This window comes from Megalops cyprinoides, chromosome 11 (genome assembly GCF_013368585.1).
Source record: "Megalops cyprinoides isolate fMegCyp1 chromosome 11, fMegCyp1.pri, whole genome shotgun sequence".
Taxonomy (NCBI): Eukaryota; Metazoa; Chordata; class Actinopteri; order Elopiformes; family Megalopidae; genus Megalops; species Megalops cyprinoides.
In genome coordinates, this window is record NC_050593.1 from 15,598,539 (window position 1) to 15,615,013 (window position 16,475).

Below are 16,475 nucleotides of genomic sequence, written 5' to 3' on the forward strand. Positions count from 1 at the left end.
GGAGCGCTAAAGCTTAAGCCTTGCCGAGCGCTCTCCCCTGGATATTGCTCTCTGCTCTTGTTATCTTTTGCTTTTCCATTATTTTTGCTTATGCGCTTTACATAGTTTCCGTTGGATGCAGGGAGGGGAAAAAAATCCGCTCGACTTTCCTGCCTCCCACTTAGAGAAGACGGTCTGAACTGTGTAGTGATGCCAAGGACAGCCTTTGTGCGAATCTGCGGGGCCCTCCTGTGAGTGTGGGTGGGTGGTGCGCTGGTGGGCGAGCGTGTGCGGGCGTGTTTGTTTGTTTGCTCGGCATGTGGGATGGACCCAGAAGGTCGTCCGAGGCTCCTCCCCCCTCCGCCCCGCTTCCATATCGCTTTACTAATGAAATGTTTTGGTAATTAACTTCCCCTGTGGAAGTGACGTGGCCTGAATGGAGCCCCCGTGTGTCTGCGGGGGGCTGGGGGGGTGGGGGGGGGCACGTTTGGTGAGGTACTCGTTGAGTGTAATTGTTTGCAGTGAACGGTCTGGAAGTGGAAAGAAAAGCCCACTTGACTGTGATTCAAGGAGGGAGGGGGGAGTGGAAGGAGGGGGAGATTGGAAGAGCTCTTTAATTACCAGGAGGATCTTAAATTGCTCTGTGGTGTGTGGTTAACCACATAGAGCACCGGGGGAGCTGCCTGGGAGACAGTGGGGTGCTGGAAGGGGGGGATGGCACCCAGGTCACTCTGTGGATCCCAGTGCCGTTGCTGCATGCAAAGAGCGGGAGGGATGAAAGGCCTGTAGGTTCAGATCTAGGCTGTGGCATTGCTGTGCCCTTTGCTAAGGTACTTGGCCAGCTGTGCAGTTTTTGATACGCCGAGCAAACACCAGATTGATGTATCGGTTAGGTTCACTCTCTTTTTCAGAGCCCCTTGCAAATGCCCAATGTTGACTTGTAAATTCCAGATTTTACATCGTGTCCTCCCTGGTGTGTGTATGAATGAACGATGTTTATCTTGTAAGCAACGCACATGGTCTCCGGATAAGGACATCGACAAAGTAAATAATGAATAACACTGGCTGCTCTCTAATGGCGGCCCGTGGGGCAGGAGGAGAGTGTGTTGTCACTGTCAGCGACAGAAACGGAGTGAACAGGCGGATGGGAAGTGGAGGGGGGCAGACAGATAGAGATGGAGAGGGAGGCAGAGGAAGAGGAATGATAACCGCGTGTCTGAGATAGAGGCCTGTCTCCGATAGACGTCGGCTTGATGTATGCCGGCCGAGAAGTGTTCAGGAGTGTTTATTTCTCAATTGATAGAACATAAATCTGCCATATTAAATTTGGCTCCTTTAAGTCATACCCATAGCTGGGTCTGTGTGGAATAGACAGCTGAATTATTCAAAGTCCACTTCTTGTCAATATGGATTCATCTTAGCAGTGTGGACTTCAGCTCTGACAGACGTGCATTTGACCATCTATTCCAGCATGCTGCGTGCTTCCTCTTCCTCTCCCAAGATGAGGCACCCATTGATTGGGCAGCTTCTGTTAGACCGGAAGACACAGGGTCCGACTGCCTCCATCGCCAACGGCCAGCGTCCTTCAGGCCTACAGTATACCATAGTCTGCCTTTTTTTCCCAGCAGGTTGTACAGCTGAAAACTGGACAGGTTAGATTTGAGTTGACGTACGATCGGACAGTGATGTATTTGCGCTGTCTGAAGAGCTTGTGTCTCCTCACTGAGGCATGAGCTGTGGAGAGCTCTCGGACTAGACAGGGTGACCGGGCCCCCTCCTCATCCTCCTGCTCAGCCACACTCGTGTCCTGTCCTCTTTCAGGGTGGGGCTGCAGGAGAGTGTGTGTGTGAGAGTGTGTGTGTGAGAGTGTGTGTGTGAGAGTGTGTGTGTGAGAGTGTGAGAGTGTGTGCGTGTGTGCGTGTGCGTGTGTGCGTGCGCGTGCGCGTGTGCGTGTGTGCGTGTGCGTGTGCGCGTGCGCGTGCGCGTGTGCGTGTGCGTGCGTGCGTGCACGCGCCCACATGCAGGCACCATATCCAGCTGCAACTGGGCATTTCCCTCACATGCACAGGACCCCCCACCCCACCCCACCCTTCAGCACCCCGTCACCCTGTTCTCTCTCTCCGCCGCAGACGCCGGCAGCAGGGCCAAGCGGATGTGCGTGGCGGAGAGGCGGCAGCCGTACAGCGGGGCGGACTGGTGCTCCGGGGGCGAGAGCGATGAGGACGACCCACGCTTCTTCAGTGAGTCTCTGCACACTGACTACAAAGTCCGGCACATCCAGAGCTCAGCAGAACCACCCCCTTGCATCAGGCCCTGCGCAGGGATTACCAGCCAGCAGATGTCGGGCGTTGTGAAGTGGTATATGGGCGTTGGTGGAGGAGGTGTTACGTTTTCTGATGTGGCATTAAAGCGAGGTCCCGACTCGCGGCAGGCGTTAAAGATCCCGTGGCAGAGCTGAATGTCGGGTAGCCCTGGAAGCCTGGCCACATTCCCAGCCTGTCGCTCTCTCTCGCCCCGTCAGTCCACCTGTTTAATTGGCTTATAAAATCCTTGCCTTTCCACCGCAGCTGGGTGTCGTGAGTATTCCGGAGCAGAGGTCCCGTTCTGCCGTACGGCACTACATTACCCAGGTGCTGCTACACGTTGGGTGGTGGCTGCAAGTGAAAGACGCAGAGCAGTACAGTAATAGCAGTGGTGGGAATGTAGGTGTTTGCCAAAGGGCAGCGGATTTCAGCTGCAGAATGACATTTTCTAACTATGCCATTCAAGAGCACTTAGAGTGGTGGTGCTGCAGGAAAATTTTAGGTTTTGCCTCATTTATTTTTCATTGGTTTTAAAGGTTCATTTTCAAACTGATTTACTTGTCCCAGTAAATGTAAAATGAATGTCAGGCTCTTGGAAGGGATGCGTGATAACCCTAAGGTAAAGTTCTAAACATCTCTGTGATTCAGTAATACCAGCCATAGTGAGTCACAGTTGCTGAAGTGGTCAGTACAGTCCAGAACCCCCCAGTCGTCTATTTCAATGTGTAATGTTCTGTTCCACTGAAACCGATTGGGTACCAGTGTGCTCACTGTACCTTATAGGCCCCTAGTCTGTGTTTCCTTCCAGTTGCACTGGGAGGGGATCCCTAGCAACTGGTTTTCAATCTGTGTTTCATTACAAAATACAATTCAAAACATATATGTACATGTGTAAAAGATTATTTTTCACACAGCAATGTGTAAATGTCTAATATAATATATGTCTAATATGTCTAATATATTCTTCATTTCATATCCCCCCTCAGACTGTAACTCCAGTGATGTTAAGTCCCAGGACTCCAACTCCCTCCCTCCCTCCAGCGCTGGAATCAGTCGATCTTCCACGCCTTCCCACAATGCTGTAGGAGGACAGAGCACTGTGTCCGACCCAGCCAGCAGTCAGAAGGCTCCATCAAAAATTGTTTACGTCTTCACCACAGAGATGGCCAACAAGTAAGAGCGCTAATGAGTCTGTTAGTGTGTGTTTCCAAGTGCGTGTGCCTCCCTTTGTGGCTGCACATGTATGGTTAGTATGTTCAGTGTGTGTTCACTCCTGAGTCTGAATTCTGTGCTCAGAGGTTCTTGTCCTGGTTCACAGTTTGTTTTGAGGAAAGGCCCCACTGAAACATTTGAGAAAAGGACCTGAAGCTTAACCTTTCAAAGGCATGCAATTTTTTAACAAAACTTCTTTGTTCATCTTCTTTGATGTCAGCCAGTCTAAAAGTGAACTGGTTGCTGAATACGTTTAATTAAAACGTGTAGGGAATGTTTTTTTGCTGACCCTTGAAACAGCTTACAGATGTGGAGTTCATTTTCATATAATTTTTCTCTCATAAAACGCACACCCCACCCCACTCCCACCTGCAGGCGGTTCCCTTCTCAGGGGGAACCACACCACGCTTTCAGCCTGCATAATACCCCACCTGTCACATGACCCGCTGTGAGCGGCACTTCTGCTGATCCACCAGCAAACCCATGCCGGTGTCCTCTTCAGCCTGCTGTTTCTGAGGGAGATGAATGGAGAGCAGTGACACACCGAGCCGCGTGATGATTGAGACCGTCGGCTGTGAGCGACGAGGGCGTCACTCGAGCCCCTTATTTCGGAGCCCAGACATGAGTGACAGAGGAGGATGCGGTGTGCCCGTTGGAGTAGTCGCGTGTGAGGCAGAGGCCTCGGGAGAAACTCTTTCAGCCTCTGTGGCTGCCACTGGAGTCCGGCACATTCCGCCCCCCATTTCGTGTCCAGCCAGGGCTTTCCTCCGTTCGTGTTCCCGGCTTTCATTGGTTGGCACAGGAATAGCTGCTTTTGTGGCTCCTCTTGGAGGAGCTAAACAAAACGAGCACAGCGGCAGGCAGTTTGTGGAAGAGGGTCCGACGTAGAAGTATGCAGCGTGACATTTTAAGTGAATTTTCTTTCTATTCCCTGTTCCATTTTCAGCTGCTAGCTAAATCAGAGTAATCAAGTGAATTTTCCTGGGGTTCTAAACGCGCGCGGAGACATTAATCCACCTGACAGGTGATTCTCCTGGCAGCGTTGGCAGGTACTGCAACGGAATGCCTGTGCTGTTGCCCTGCTTTCTCTATCACAGTAAACAGACTCATTACCATTACCAGACGATTACCCCCAAAACCAGAGTGATTGACAGGCAGACATTGTCAGCTTCAGTCATCCTTGCCGCAGTTTGCCGCTTTCGCCAGAATCAGAAAATTATTGGCTATCTGCAAGTTTCAGCAAGCATGTTATTTTTGTTCACACAAGTTAAAATCATATGCCATCTCAGTTTTGACAGTGGCAATAAGTACTCAGATTGCTGGTGATTTTTAGTCCGTGTACCCATGCCGGTGTTGGTAAAATTCAGTTTGGGGTTCTTAACTGAGATCTTACGGATTGAGAAACGGGAGTGCATTTGTGGGTTAATAGTGACCGCAGCCTGCCTGAATTCCCTTGCCCGTGCGGAATATGCGGGGAGAAGCCTCTGGTGGAATATCCAGTCCAGCAAGGGGGGAGTCCCACTGTGACATGCTGAACAAACAAGTTCCTGCATTTTTTCCACCTCCGCCAGTACGCGACACACATATCACTTGACCCCTTCACTGTCAACACGTAGGTCTCCGCCGCCCTTGCACGCAGATGTCATCTGTTTGCTCTGGGCTCAGAGCCAAGTAACCTTTATGACGTATACGTGTATAGGCAGGGCATTTTTTTTTTCATTTTGTGGATTTCCCTGAAGGGTGTGTCCTACAGTCAGACAGTGAACATTTCTGAGCCTTGTTAGATAGGTCATTTACTCCAGTGAAAAGCTTGAAAAGCTCCAGTGAGCTGTGTGCTGAGGCCACATATCCAGCAGGAGGTTCTCGGTGTTGTGTGCTGACCTGCGGCTGCTGACCTTTTCTCCCCATCGTGCTCGGTGCCACCCCGTGTACGTCTTCACCCTTTTTTTCCTTGTCATGAGCCGTTCGGGAGCCTCCTCGGGGCACACCCAGACTCCCTCACACAGGGCAGAGAGGGGGCAGGTCAGGGGTCGCAGCTGTCTGAGCCAAAGAATCTCAGGCTTATGAAAAAGCTGGCATGGGTACAGCAGCAGTGTCCTGCAAGGGAGTCCACTGTACTAGCCACGCTAAGCCACGCATTACCCTTGCTAACAAGACAGGCACAAATTAATGCTGGGGCCTGATTTTTTTTTCCCCAGTCATAAAGCAAATGGAATACAGAGTGAATTGTATTATGCTGATAGGCTGCAGAGCAATGTAACAAAAAAGTCATTTTGACCTGTTAAAAAAAAAAAAAAATACGCGATCCAGGGTAAGGTGTTGTGAGGGCGTGGCCATCTGCTGGCCAGTCAAAATGTAGAGTGACACTTTAAGTCCACATTGAACCATTTGCAAGGCAGGAACTTGTGAAACCTTTCAGCTCACAGTTGGATAAAGTGTGTTATATCTGCACTGTAATTGGTGTAGATACCCCATTTGATACGCCTGGGCCACTTGAGATGAGTGCATGTTGTAGGCAAAGGGAAAAGCAACCTGAGCTGTGGGATTTCATTTTAAATGGTCTGTTTCAGTGCATAAATATCTCTAAGTAATTTTGTTCCTGTAATGGCCTGTAAGATACCAGCAATTACAATTTAAGATACAATAAGATACCAACAATTATATATCTACAGGTATAAAAACACTCATTGATCAGGCTTATCTTGTGCTTTGACCAAAACAATTGGACGGTTTTGTCAGATTCTTGACACCCAAGAAGCAAATTGCCTGCAGCAAGTTCATTTTTCTCCTTGTCATTGATGAAGAGCTAAGTACGCTTAGTAAAGCTGACCTTGTATGCATACATTCTTAGTATAGCCACATAGCTGTATGTGGCCATTCTTGAAATAAGTCATTTTTAAATGGGTAAATTATCATGATCCTTCTCCTAATAGAGAATAATATATCAGACTGTAGGCTTGGCACAGTGATTGTAGGACATTTAAGGCAATAAAAGTAGCAGAAATGGTCTTTCTGAAAACAAGCATTGTTTGTGACAGGATTTCAGCCGGTCTCCTGCCACTCTGCGATCACCCTATTCAGAATGAATTATATGGAAATGGAAAAAGTTTAGACTTCTTTTCTGAAACGCTCAGGCTTGCTTATTGGATTGCTTAATGGAGTTGCTTGGGGCGTGTGCTGAGGGAGTTACACCAACTGACCCACTTGGTTAATGTGCAGTTTGGATAAGAATGAATATTATTATAATGAATATTATTTTCCTTGACCTCAGTGTTTGATGGGTAATAGGCAGTCAGTCTGCCTTTATATGAGGTGGCATCGCTGATCTGGGGGATGGCCGGGTGATCGCTGTAGTTGTGCTGGCTGTCAAATAATGCCTGATTGGCACAGACCATTTTATATTTCATCCAAACATCTGTCACTCACATTAGGCAGTGAATGAGACACAAATTACTTTCATAAATTGTGGGCATGCATATGATTTCAAATCAAGGAGGGCACTAATAAGCACTTGTTTTTGGAAAATAAGCCTATGAGTTATTAGTGCTTTTTATTAGTCTGAATATCCCATATATATACATGTATATAATTATTGAAGGTATTACTGTTTATTTTGGGGGTGAATCGACAACATAATGTGTGGAATAAATGAGATTAATTTCTTTATAAACACCCCCTATGACATTTGGTGGAATTACTTTACTGCTTAGCGATTGGAAATAAACAGGTTTTGGCAGACATTCACGGTATCACCAACAGAACTATTATGAGCTGAAAATTACATTTAATGCAATGTTCAAGTGACTATATCTCAGAAAACCTGTGCATCTCTGGTCCTCACTTGCTCTACGAAGTGAAACCCTGTGCAAAATCGATTTGAAATTGCAGTGTCTTTCCGATTTGCATGTGTTTTAATGCGAAAACCCTTTCTGTCGCTGCGCTAACCTGTTGCGTTGTGTTTCAAATCGGGCTCCCTGTGTTTATGGGTGGACTCAAAGAAAGGTCAGGGAGTTTTTTTTTTTTCTCCTTGGCTCTGCTGTAATTGTTGCCTGTCCACATCTTGCGTGAAGGTTATGGAGTTGTTTATTCTTTGTCTCGAATCCGGTTTCCTCTGTGGACTGCACTCCCACTCACACACACATGCGCGCGTCTGTCTGGTCCTCTCTCCCCAGGGCAGCGGAGGCGGTCATTACCGGCCATGCTGACACTATCATCGCCTACCACATGAAGAACATCTCCAACAGCAAGGGCGACAAGCCCCACCTCCCGGTGGTAAGGCCCGGCCAGACACCAAACAACACACACACGCGCAGACAGATATAGGACACACACACACACACACACACACAGTGACCCGGGAGCCAAGAGTCTGAGTCTGTCTTTCTCCTTCTCCCTATCTAACCAGACAGTGTATGATCAACACTGTTAAGTACAGCTGAATCCTCGAACATGCATCTGCTTGGCTTCATTAATGGCTGCGTTTTAACACTGCGCTCGAAGCAAATGCACTAGGAGTTTAAGCGCTCCCCTGGGCCACTTCTTATTAATGGAGCCCGAAATTAATGAGGACAATTAATATATCCTGCACGAGAACTCACCAGGTGCTGGGCGTCAGGAGCGCTGTGTGCAGTAGCTCTGCTAAGTGCTTAGTTTGAGCTCAGAATTGTTCTGGTTTCAGGAAACGGGACTTCTAAAATTTCTCTCCCTACTGTCTGTGCTTCAGAACAATCAGGTGGGACCGCTCCGAAACGAACCAAAGCCCCTGCAGCAGGGTGCCGCGCCCCCCCCAGCAGCAGTCATCTCATCCCTCCGAGCAGAACCACCAGGCAGCGTCCAAAGCGGCGCCCCTCGGCCAGCAGCAGCCGGCCCCGACCCAGCAACCCCCGCCGGGGGCCAAACCTGGCGGCCTCCCGGACGGGGCCCCGGGCGGCATGGACTCCAAGAGCCTGCCAAGCGGCAGCCCCCGAAACGCCACGCCCCAGGACGGGGGCAACCCCGCCGGCACGCCCGGGGCCCCGCCGCCCTGCGCGCCGGGCGCCCAGCCCGGCTTCCCCCTGCTGGAGCCCTCCAAGGGGGGCGACCCCAAGATGACGGCCCAGCACCACCAGCAGCTGGCCAACGAGATCATGTCCAGCATGGGGGACAACCCCGAGGGCCTGTCCCAGGAGCAGCTGGAGCACCGCGAGCGCTCCCTGCAGACCCTGCGCGACATCCAGCGCATGCTCTTCCCCGATGAGAAGGACTTCTCCCTCAAGGACGTGGCGGCCATGGGCCAGGGCAACCCCGGCGCTCCCCCTCCCAACCAGGGCATGATGGAGGGCATGCCCAAGAAGCCCGACCAAGGCCCCCTGCAGGCCATGATGGCCCAGTCCCAGAGCTTAGGCAAGCCGGGCCCCGGTCCCCGGCCGGATGGCCCCCCCTTCGGTCAGCCTGGCCACAGAGACATGCCGTTCTCCCCAGACGAGCTGGGGCCCCCGCCGCCCGGCCCACCCATGAACTCGCACCAGGGGCCGGAGCAGGGGGACCACATGACGCCGGAGCAGATGGCCTGGCTCAAGCTGCAGCAGGAATTCTACGAGGAGAAGAAGCGGAAGCAGGAGCAGATGCAGCACCGGCCCCTGCCCGACATGATGCTGCACCAGCACGGGCCCCGGGGCATGATGCGCGGGCCCCCTCCTCCCTACCAAATGAACCCTGGGGAGGTGTGGGGTCCCGGGGGCCCCGAACCCTTCCCCGAGCAGATGAACATGGGGCCCCGGGGGATGCACCCCCCGCACCCAATGCAGAGGATGCCGGGCTTCCCAGGAATGATGAACCCCGACATGGACACGGGACCCAACCCCATGGCCCGGCCCGGCATGAACTGGCCGGACGACATGCCCAAGATGGGCGACGGCCGGGGGTTCCCGCCAGGGCAGGGGGTGTTCGGTGGCCCGGGAGGTCGCGTGGAGAGGTTCCCCAATCCCCAGTCCGTACAAGAGGCCATGTTCCAGCAGGGGATGGGAGACAAGCAGCAAATGGGCCTTCCCCCAGGGATGGTGATGGACATGAACAGGATGATGGGAAACCAAAGACCCATGGACCCCGGCAGCAACAACGGGGGCGGAGGCATGTTCCCCAGGATGCCAGGAGACGGCCCCATGAGCCCCTCCTCCCGGATGGAGTTTGTGAAGGGGCTGGGGCGGGACATGGGAGAGTTTGGCATGGGGCCTGGGAACATGAACAACATGGGGCCCAACCCGCAGATGATGCCCTCGAAGATTCGAGAGCCGCCCATGAACCTGAGCCCGGAGGAGATGATGAAGATGAGGCAGGGTGGAGGAGGTGGAGGGCCCCCGCCCGAAAACATGGGGCCCCAGCAGAAGATGATGCAGGGACCCCCGTTCCCCGACCAGCCTCAGTCAGGGGACTTCAATATGGGGCCCAACCGGCACTTCCCAGGCATGCCCCAGGGGCCCGGAAACATGAGGGGCCCAAGGGGCGAGGGGCCCTTCGGACCCGAGCAAAGAACTAACATGGGTAGCAACGCTCGGCTCAGCCACCTGCCGCCACTACCTCCGAACCAGCCCCCCAACCCCGCCAATCTCAGCTCAGGCCCACCCCCGAACCAGAGGAACCTGGGGCGCAAGCCCTCGGACCTGAGCGTGCAGGCAGGCCCCGTCAGCTCGCCCAGCGTCAACTCGCTCAAGTCGCCCACACTGCGGCAGTCTCCCATGCTGGGCTCGCCCTCGGGGAACCTGAAGTCCCCGCAGACACCCTCTCAGCTGGCCGGCATGCTCACGGGGGCGTCCGCGGCGGCGGCGGCTGCGGCGGCGGCCGCCGCCTCCATCAAGTCCCCGCCCATGATGGGCTCGGCCGGAGCCTCCCCTGTCCACCTCAAGTCCCCCTCGCTCCCCGCCCCCTCCCCTGGCTGGACGTCGTCCCCCAAACCGCCCATGCAGAGCCCTGGGATCCCCCAGAGCAACAAGCCCTCTCTCAGCATGACCTCGCCGAGCATGATGGGAAACGTGGAGCCAGGTACCAGTACATTCATTTCTCTCATTACATTCAAGGTATCAGTACATTAATTTCATTCATTACATTCAAGGTATCATTACATTCATTTCATTCATTACATTCAAGGTACCATTACATAAATTTTATTCATTACATTCAAGGTACCATTACATTAATTTGATTCTTTACATTCAATGTATCGTTATATTCCTTTCATTCATTACATTCAAGGTCCCATTAAATTCTGCCACACCCCAGCTTGTGCAGTTTACCTGTAAACAGTGGCATCATTTGGTGTATAAGGCCTGCTGTTTCAGTTTTTGATGCAGACACATGAAGTAAGGATCAGTCCAATCTACAGACTCAAAAAATTTTGATTCAGCTCAAATTTCATTTTCTTTTGTTGGCACAGCTCAGACGCTGCTGACAGGGTTGGTGTGAGCCACGTGGCTCACAGTGATTGTGATTAGCGGTTATGCTGCGATGCGCACGTGCCTGTATTGTGTTCCTCAGACAGTGCCACCTTCCTTGGTAGTGTTCACTGCCCCCATATACACATGCAGCTTAATAAATCACCCCCATCTGCAAATACTCCAGTTCGGCATAAGATACATGTGACACACTGGAGCAAATTTACACCACATCCTAAAACTAATAAAAACACTCATCGAGGGGGATTTGATCTATGAGCTGCAGTGAAAATTTTCTCTGAGAACGCTGAGCAGATGAAAAAAAGGCATAGCAGCAAGCAGGTGCTGTACTGGAGTCAGTGCATGAGCGAGGGCTGACCGGGGTACACTCTCACCCAAAATTTAGAAGGGTGCACCCCTCCATAGCCTCCAATGGAGAGCACGGTTGTGTAGCTTTGATGTACCACAACATTAGAATCAGTCTAATTAATCACTGCTTTATAGTCTGTTAGCACCCTTTGATTTGTTTGATTTGTGCATGAGTCCTCTCACATTTGGCATTTAAATTGTAGCCTGTCATCATCCTCGGATATATCGCTCAGACGCAAAACAAAGTGTAATAAATTAGTTTCACACTGGTTAAATGCTACCTGCTTACTGCACTACAGACCCATTACATTGTGTCTTGAAGTATCTAACATTCCCAAGATGCAGATAAACTGCTCAGATTGGCATATTGAAATTTAAAACCTACATTTGAACCGAATTGAATTTGCCTAAATTTAATTAATAAAGCCTCAGCTTCAACACTTGTTACCAGATCATGTGACGTGAACACTGGACAAGAATATGTTTGAGAGCACATGGTCACAGCCATGCTTGTTAACTTTAACACTTTGAGGTGTTACGTTCACACTTTGGGGAGTGATTTCTGCTCAGGTGGAGGAGGGTTCTGCAGACATGGCTGCCCATGGGAACGTGGGCTTTGTCCTTAATGGTGCATTGTGCTGGACACTGCTGAAAAACTGTCTCTGAGCCAATACAGTAGCTGACTGTAGATAAAGTATCACAAGCACAGTAGAGTGCAGTATGATATGAGTAATATTTCACTAATGTTGTTTCTATTGTGGCAAAACAAAAGTGTTCCAGACCTGCATTTCAGATGCTTGGAGTGTGTGGAAAAAACAGTAATATTCATCTGCAGTGCAAACTGTGCTGTCGGAGACAATTGGTTGGAAATGACATCATTGGCTACATGCAGATGGTTCTCCCTGAGCCACACGCTATCATGCTATGCCAGTCAAACAATCACAGGCACAGTGCACCTTCTGCCTCACAACTGCGTACGCTCCTTTACGCATTGATCTCTTATTCATATGCTTTTTACTCCTCAGTGAGAGAGAAAGTAAAGCAGCTTATTCTTTATCCGCCTAAACATGCGTCTCCCACAGTTCTCGGGCGGTTTTACAATTGCAGAGAAATGGCACCTCCCTGTGGCCACACAGTCGTTTACCCTGGATCAAATCACGTAATCATAATCAAAACATTAAAGCAACCTAATGCCTTGTACAAACTGTCCTGGAGTTACGTGCTGTTAATGTGTACATTTTAGAACTGCAAAGCTATGAAACTGACGACAATGAAGTATTTGAATATGACAATAGTCAGAGATTAATATATGCACAATTCTTGGACAACCGCTGTGCCTTGCCATGCTAATTGATTGACCCGCATTTGATGCTATGTCCTTTGTTCAATTCACAGATGTGTATACATTATCAGTTAATGTCAAAATGCACGTGCTTATAAGAAATGTTCGAGGCTTCACTTGCGGTGTAAAGAGTGCTAGAAGGGTCAGGTGAATGACATGGCTGCTTTCTCCCCCCCCCCCCCCCCCCCCCCCCCAGGTGGAAACGGCCCTCCTTCAGCCCCGCCCCCCTCTAACTCCTCCGGCCAGCCTGGAAACATGAACCTCCCTGGAAGTCTTCCGTCCGGCAGCCCCTACAACCTCCCGCCAGAACCCACGCTATCCCAGAATCCTCTGTCCATCATGATGTCCCGCATGTCCAAGTTCGCCATGCCTAGCTCCACCCCTCTGTACCACGACGCCATCAAGACCGTGGCCAGCTCCGACGACGACTCACCGCCCGCCCGCTCCCCCAACCTGCCCCCCATGAATAACAACATGCCTGGTATGGCACCTTTCCACAATCCCCACTTCTCTGATACTGAGGCACATACACAAACACCTTTAATCTCTTCAGCATGCAAATGCATTCACACAAATACAGCATACGCATGTGTGCGTCCTTCAGATTTGACGTCTTGAACACCTTGGACATTATTCTGGGCAGTCTGAAGACTCACCTTTTCAGACTGCATCTTGGTTCCAGCTCAGTCCCCCTAACATCTGCTACCACTAGTACTTGCTGTTTATTTTACGTGTAGTATTGCAGTGTGTTTCAGATTCTGTGTTCTAGTAACTGGGCTTGAATAGTGTTATGCTCACACGGACTGGTCTTGAGAGTGTTGTTGGCCTGGTCTGACACTTTTGCTTATTTAATTTGAATGGATACACTGTTCTATTTTGCTGGAAGTCGCTCTAGATAAGTGTCTGTTAAATGAATGTAATGTAATGTATTACTGTCTCTCTTCTGCCCCCTGCAGGTATGGGAGTGAACCACCACCCGGGCCATCCCCGCATGATGGTGCCGAACTCCTCCGGGCACATGCCCTCCCTCAGCCCTATGGGCATGAACACCATGGGCTCCCAGCCCCTGTCTCACGGCATGCCAAACCAGATGCCCTCGCCCAACCCCATGGGGCCCAACATGCCCCCTCACTCCGGCGGGCCGATGGGGCCGGGCATGATGTCACACGGCATGATGATGCCCCCCGTCTCCCAGGATCCCGGGATGGGAAACTCCCAGATGATACCTCAGCGAATGGGCTTCCCCCATCGGCAGCAGGGTTTCCCCCCGGGGCAGTCCCCTCCACAGCAGGTCCCCTTCCCACACAACGGGCCGGGCCCGCAGGGTGGCTTCCCCCACGGCATGGGCTTCCCCGGGGAGGGGGGTCCCATGGGCCGGCTGGGCAACATGCCCCATGGCCCCGGCGGGGAGCCCGGGATGTGCAAGCCGAATGCCCCCGGCGGTCAGGAGTCCTTCAACAACATGCCCAATGTGTTCAACGATGCCGACCTGCACGAGGTGATCCGCCCCGGTGCCTCGGGTATCCCGGAGTTTGATCTGTCCCGAATCATCCCGTCCGAAAAGCCCAGCCAGACTCTCTCCTACTTCCCGCGGGGCGAGGCCTCCGGAGGCAAGCCCCCGCACCCTTCGGGGCCCCCGGGCTTCCCTCAGATGCAGGGGATGATGGTCGAGGGGAACCCCAGGATGGGCCTCCCCATGCCTGGGATGGGCGGCCCGCCAGGTCCCGGCCACATGGGCCCGCAGGACATGCCCATGGGCAACCCGGGCCACAACGCCATGCGTCCACCGGGCTTCATGCCTCAGGGCATGATGGGACCTCAGCACCGGATGCTGTCGCCGGGTCAGCCCGGCATGTCAGGGCAGCCGGGCATGATGGGCGGAGCGGGGATGATGCAGGGCAAAGAGAGGGGCCCCCTGTACAACCACCCCGGGCCCGTGGGCTCGCCCAACATGATGATGTCACTTCACGGGATGGGGGGCCCCCAGCAGACTATGATGATGCCCCCCCAGATGAGGCCCCGTGGCATGGCAGCGGACGTTGGCATGGGCTTCAACTCCGGACCTGGGAACCCAGGGAATCTAATGTTCTAAGCTGCTAAAGAAACCAGATACAGTACAAAACAAAAAATAACGAACGACATCCAGAAAAGAGAAGTACAAGAATAATCAAAGAGGAATATAAATGAAAGACTTGTTCTTACAAGCACACGTGTAGCTTAGAACTACAGCAAACAGGCAAGCGCTTACACTCCTGTAAGTGAGAAGTGGGAGGAGACCACCTGCATGCTTTGCAGTGTAGCTCCGGCCTGCAGGGGAAAGGCCAGTGTGGATGTATACAGAACAAATAGGGTTCCTCTCGAATTCTTTTTGGTTTATTTCGTTTCAGAAACTCCAGAATGTATCGGATACATCTACATCATTAGCTCAAGACTGAACTGTTCCTAGGATATTTTTAATCCATTTTGTTCAGACTCTGGAGGCTTCTTTAAAAAAAAAAAAAAAAAACAAAGAACATAAAAAAATAAAGAATGCTCCAGGAGTAGAGGTCTCTAGGTTTTTTTGTTGTTGTTGTTGTTGCCATTTTTTAAGAAATTATTCATCAAGAAAATAAATAAAAAATCACAAAAATGAAATAAAGACAAAAAAAAGACAAATTGCAAAGGATCTCCATTTTGTCCCAATTTGCACCATTTTCGCTGTATGTTTACGTCTCCTATGATCTGTTCCCTCCAGAAATAAAAGCTCTTTGTATTTGTGTAACGTTACTGTAATTGTATTGTAAAAGGGATTTTAGCAGTGACTTCTATATTTTTTTTTCCATCTTTATTTTTAAGTGGGGGGGGGGAGCTGGTGCAGATGCACTGCCCACCCCCCCACCTCTCAGTACTGTTTACTATGGATGGGCTCGGACAATTTTTATTTTGTTTGATTTTTTTTTTTTTTTTTTTGCTTTGTAACTCCAGTTTATAACAAACCAAACTATGACCTCATACAGATAAGTATTATCAAAAAAAAGCACAAACATGGATTAACTAAAGAAAAAAAGTGTCTCTTATTGTAGAAAAAAAAACACTATGGATACCGTAAATAGAAACCGTAATCTGATATATGCAGTGTGTTCACTGGCTTTTGAGCTTTTTGACCATTTCTTGTTTTCTTTTTTTTTTTGAGGGGGATGTCAGTTTAAGCCTCCCATAGAACTGCCAGTCGGCTCTGGCTACAAGTTCGAAATTGTACCATTGTACCTTGTTTCCACAGCAAATATTACTATCGGTCTTCATTATTTTAAGATTTTACTGTGTATTGTTACTCAAGACTACCCCAGGTGTACAACGCAGCCAGACAAGGTCTGGGTTAAAGGAGGTCAAATCTAGAATTTTGCTATAAAAATATATGAAAAAGAAACAAAAAAAAAAACCAGAAAACTTGTTGTTTTGTTATCTCCCTCCCTCTCCTGTGTAAATTTGTCACGTGTAACTTCATTGACTTTGGTACAGAACCACTTCCTAGGGCTGTGGTGTTGGAAGACAAATAAAATATATTGTTTGGTATAAAATATATTCATGCCCTGTGTGGTTTCTTACTGCCTGTGTGCTCAGGGCAGGTGACAGTGCTCTTTAAAAGGTCCAATTTCAGTTAATGTTCACTATTGGTATTATTTATTAGGTTAGGCAGGATGCTGTCTAAACTGCAACCAGCTAACGGTATGCTGTTGCTAACATTGTAGCTTGATTGGGACACTTCTGTTTTCCTGATGGCATCACTGGCTATGTTTTTAGTCTTGAAATCAAGTATCAAGAGTAGGTCTATTAAAACAAGCTCATCAGGAACAGCTGTAGTTTGAGTTTAACTTGAGCTACCAC

General features: G+C 50.4%; 1 protein-coding gene across 1 annotated transcript in view; it reads left to right on the top strand.

Moving 5' to 3' along the window:
- LOC118785704 (B-cell CLL/lymphoma 9 protein-like) overlaps nt 1–15,032 on the top strand; it is a 52,207-nt gene extending 37,175 nt beyond the window's left edge. Inside the window, 7 exon segments of the mRNA XM_036540580.1 lie at nt 2,109–2,219; nt 3,269–3,455; nt 7,667–7,766; nt 8,218–8,274; nt 8,276–10,511; nt 12,808–13,092; nt 13,568–15,032. Coding sequence (XP_036396473.1) covers nt 2,109–2,219; nt 3,269–3,455; nt 7,667–7,766; nt 8,218–8,274; nt 8,276–10,511; nt 12,808–13,092; nt 13,568–14,703 — 4,112 coding nt within the window. The 3' untranslated portion in view covers nt 14,704–15,032.
- Nucleotides 15,033–16,475: the final 1,443 nt, after the last annotated feature.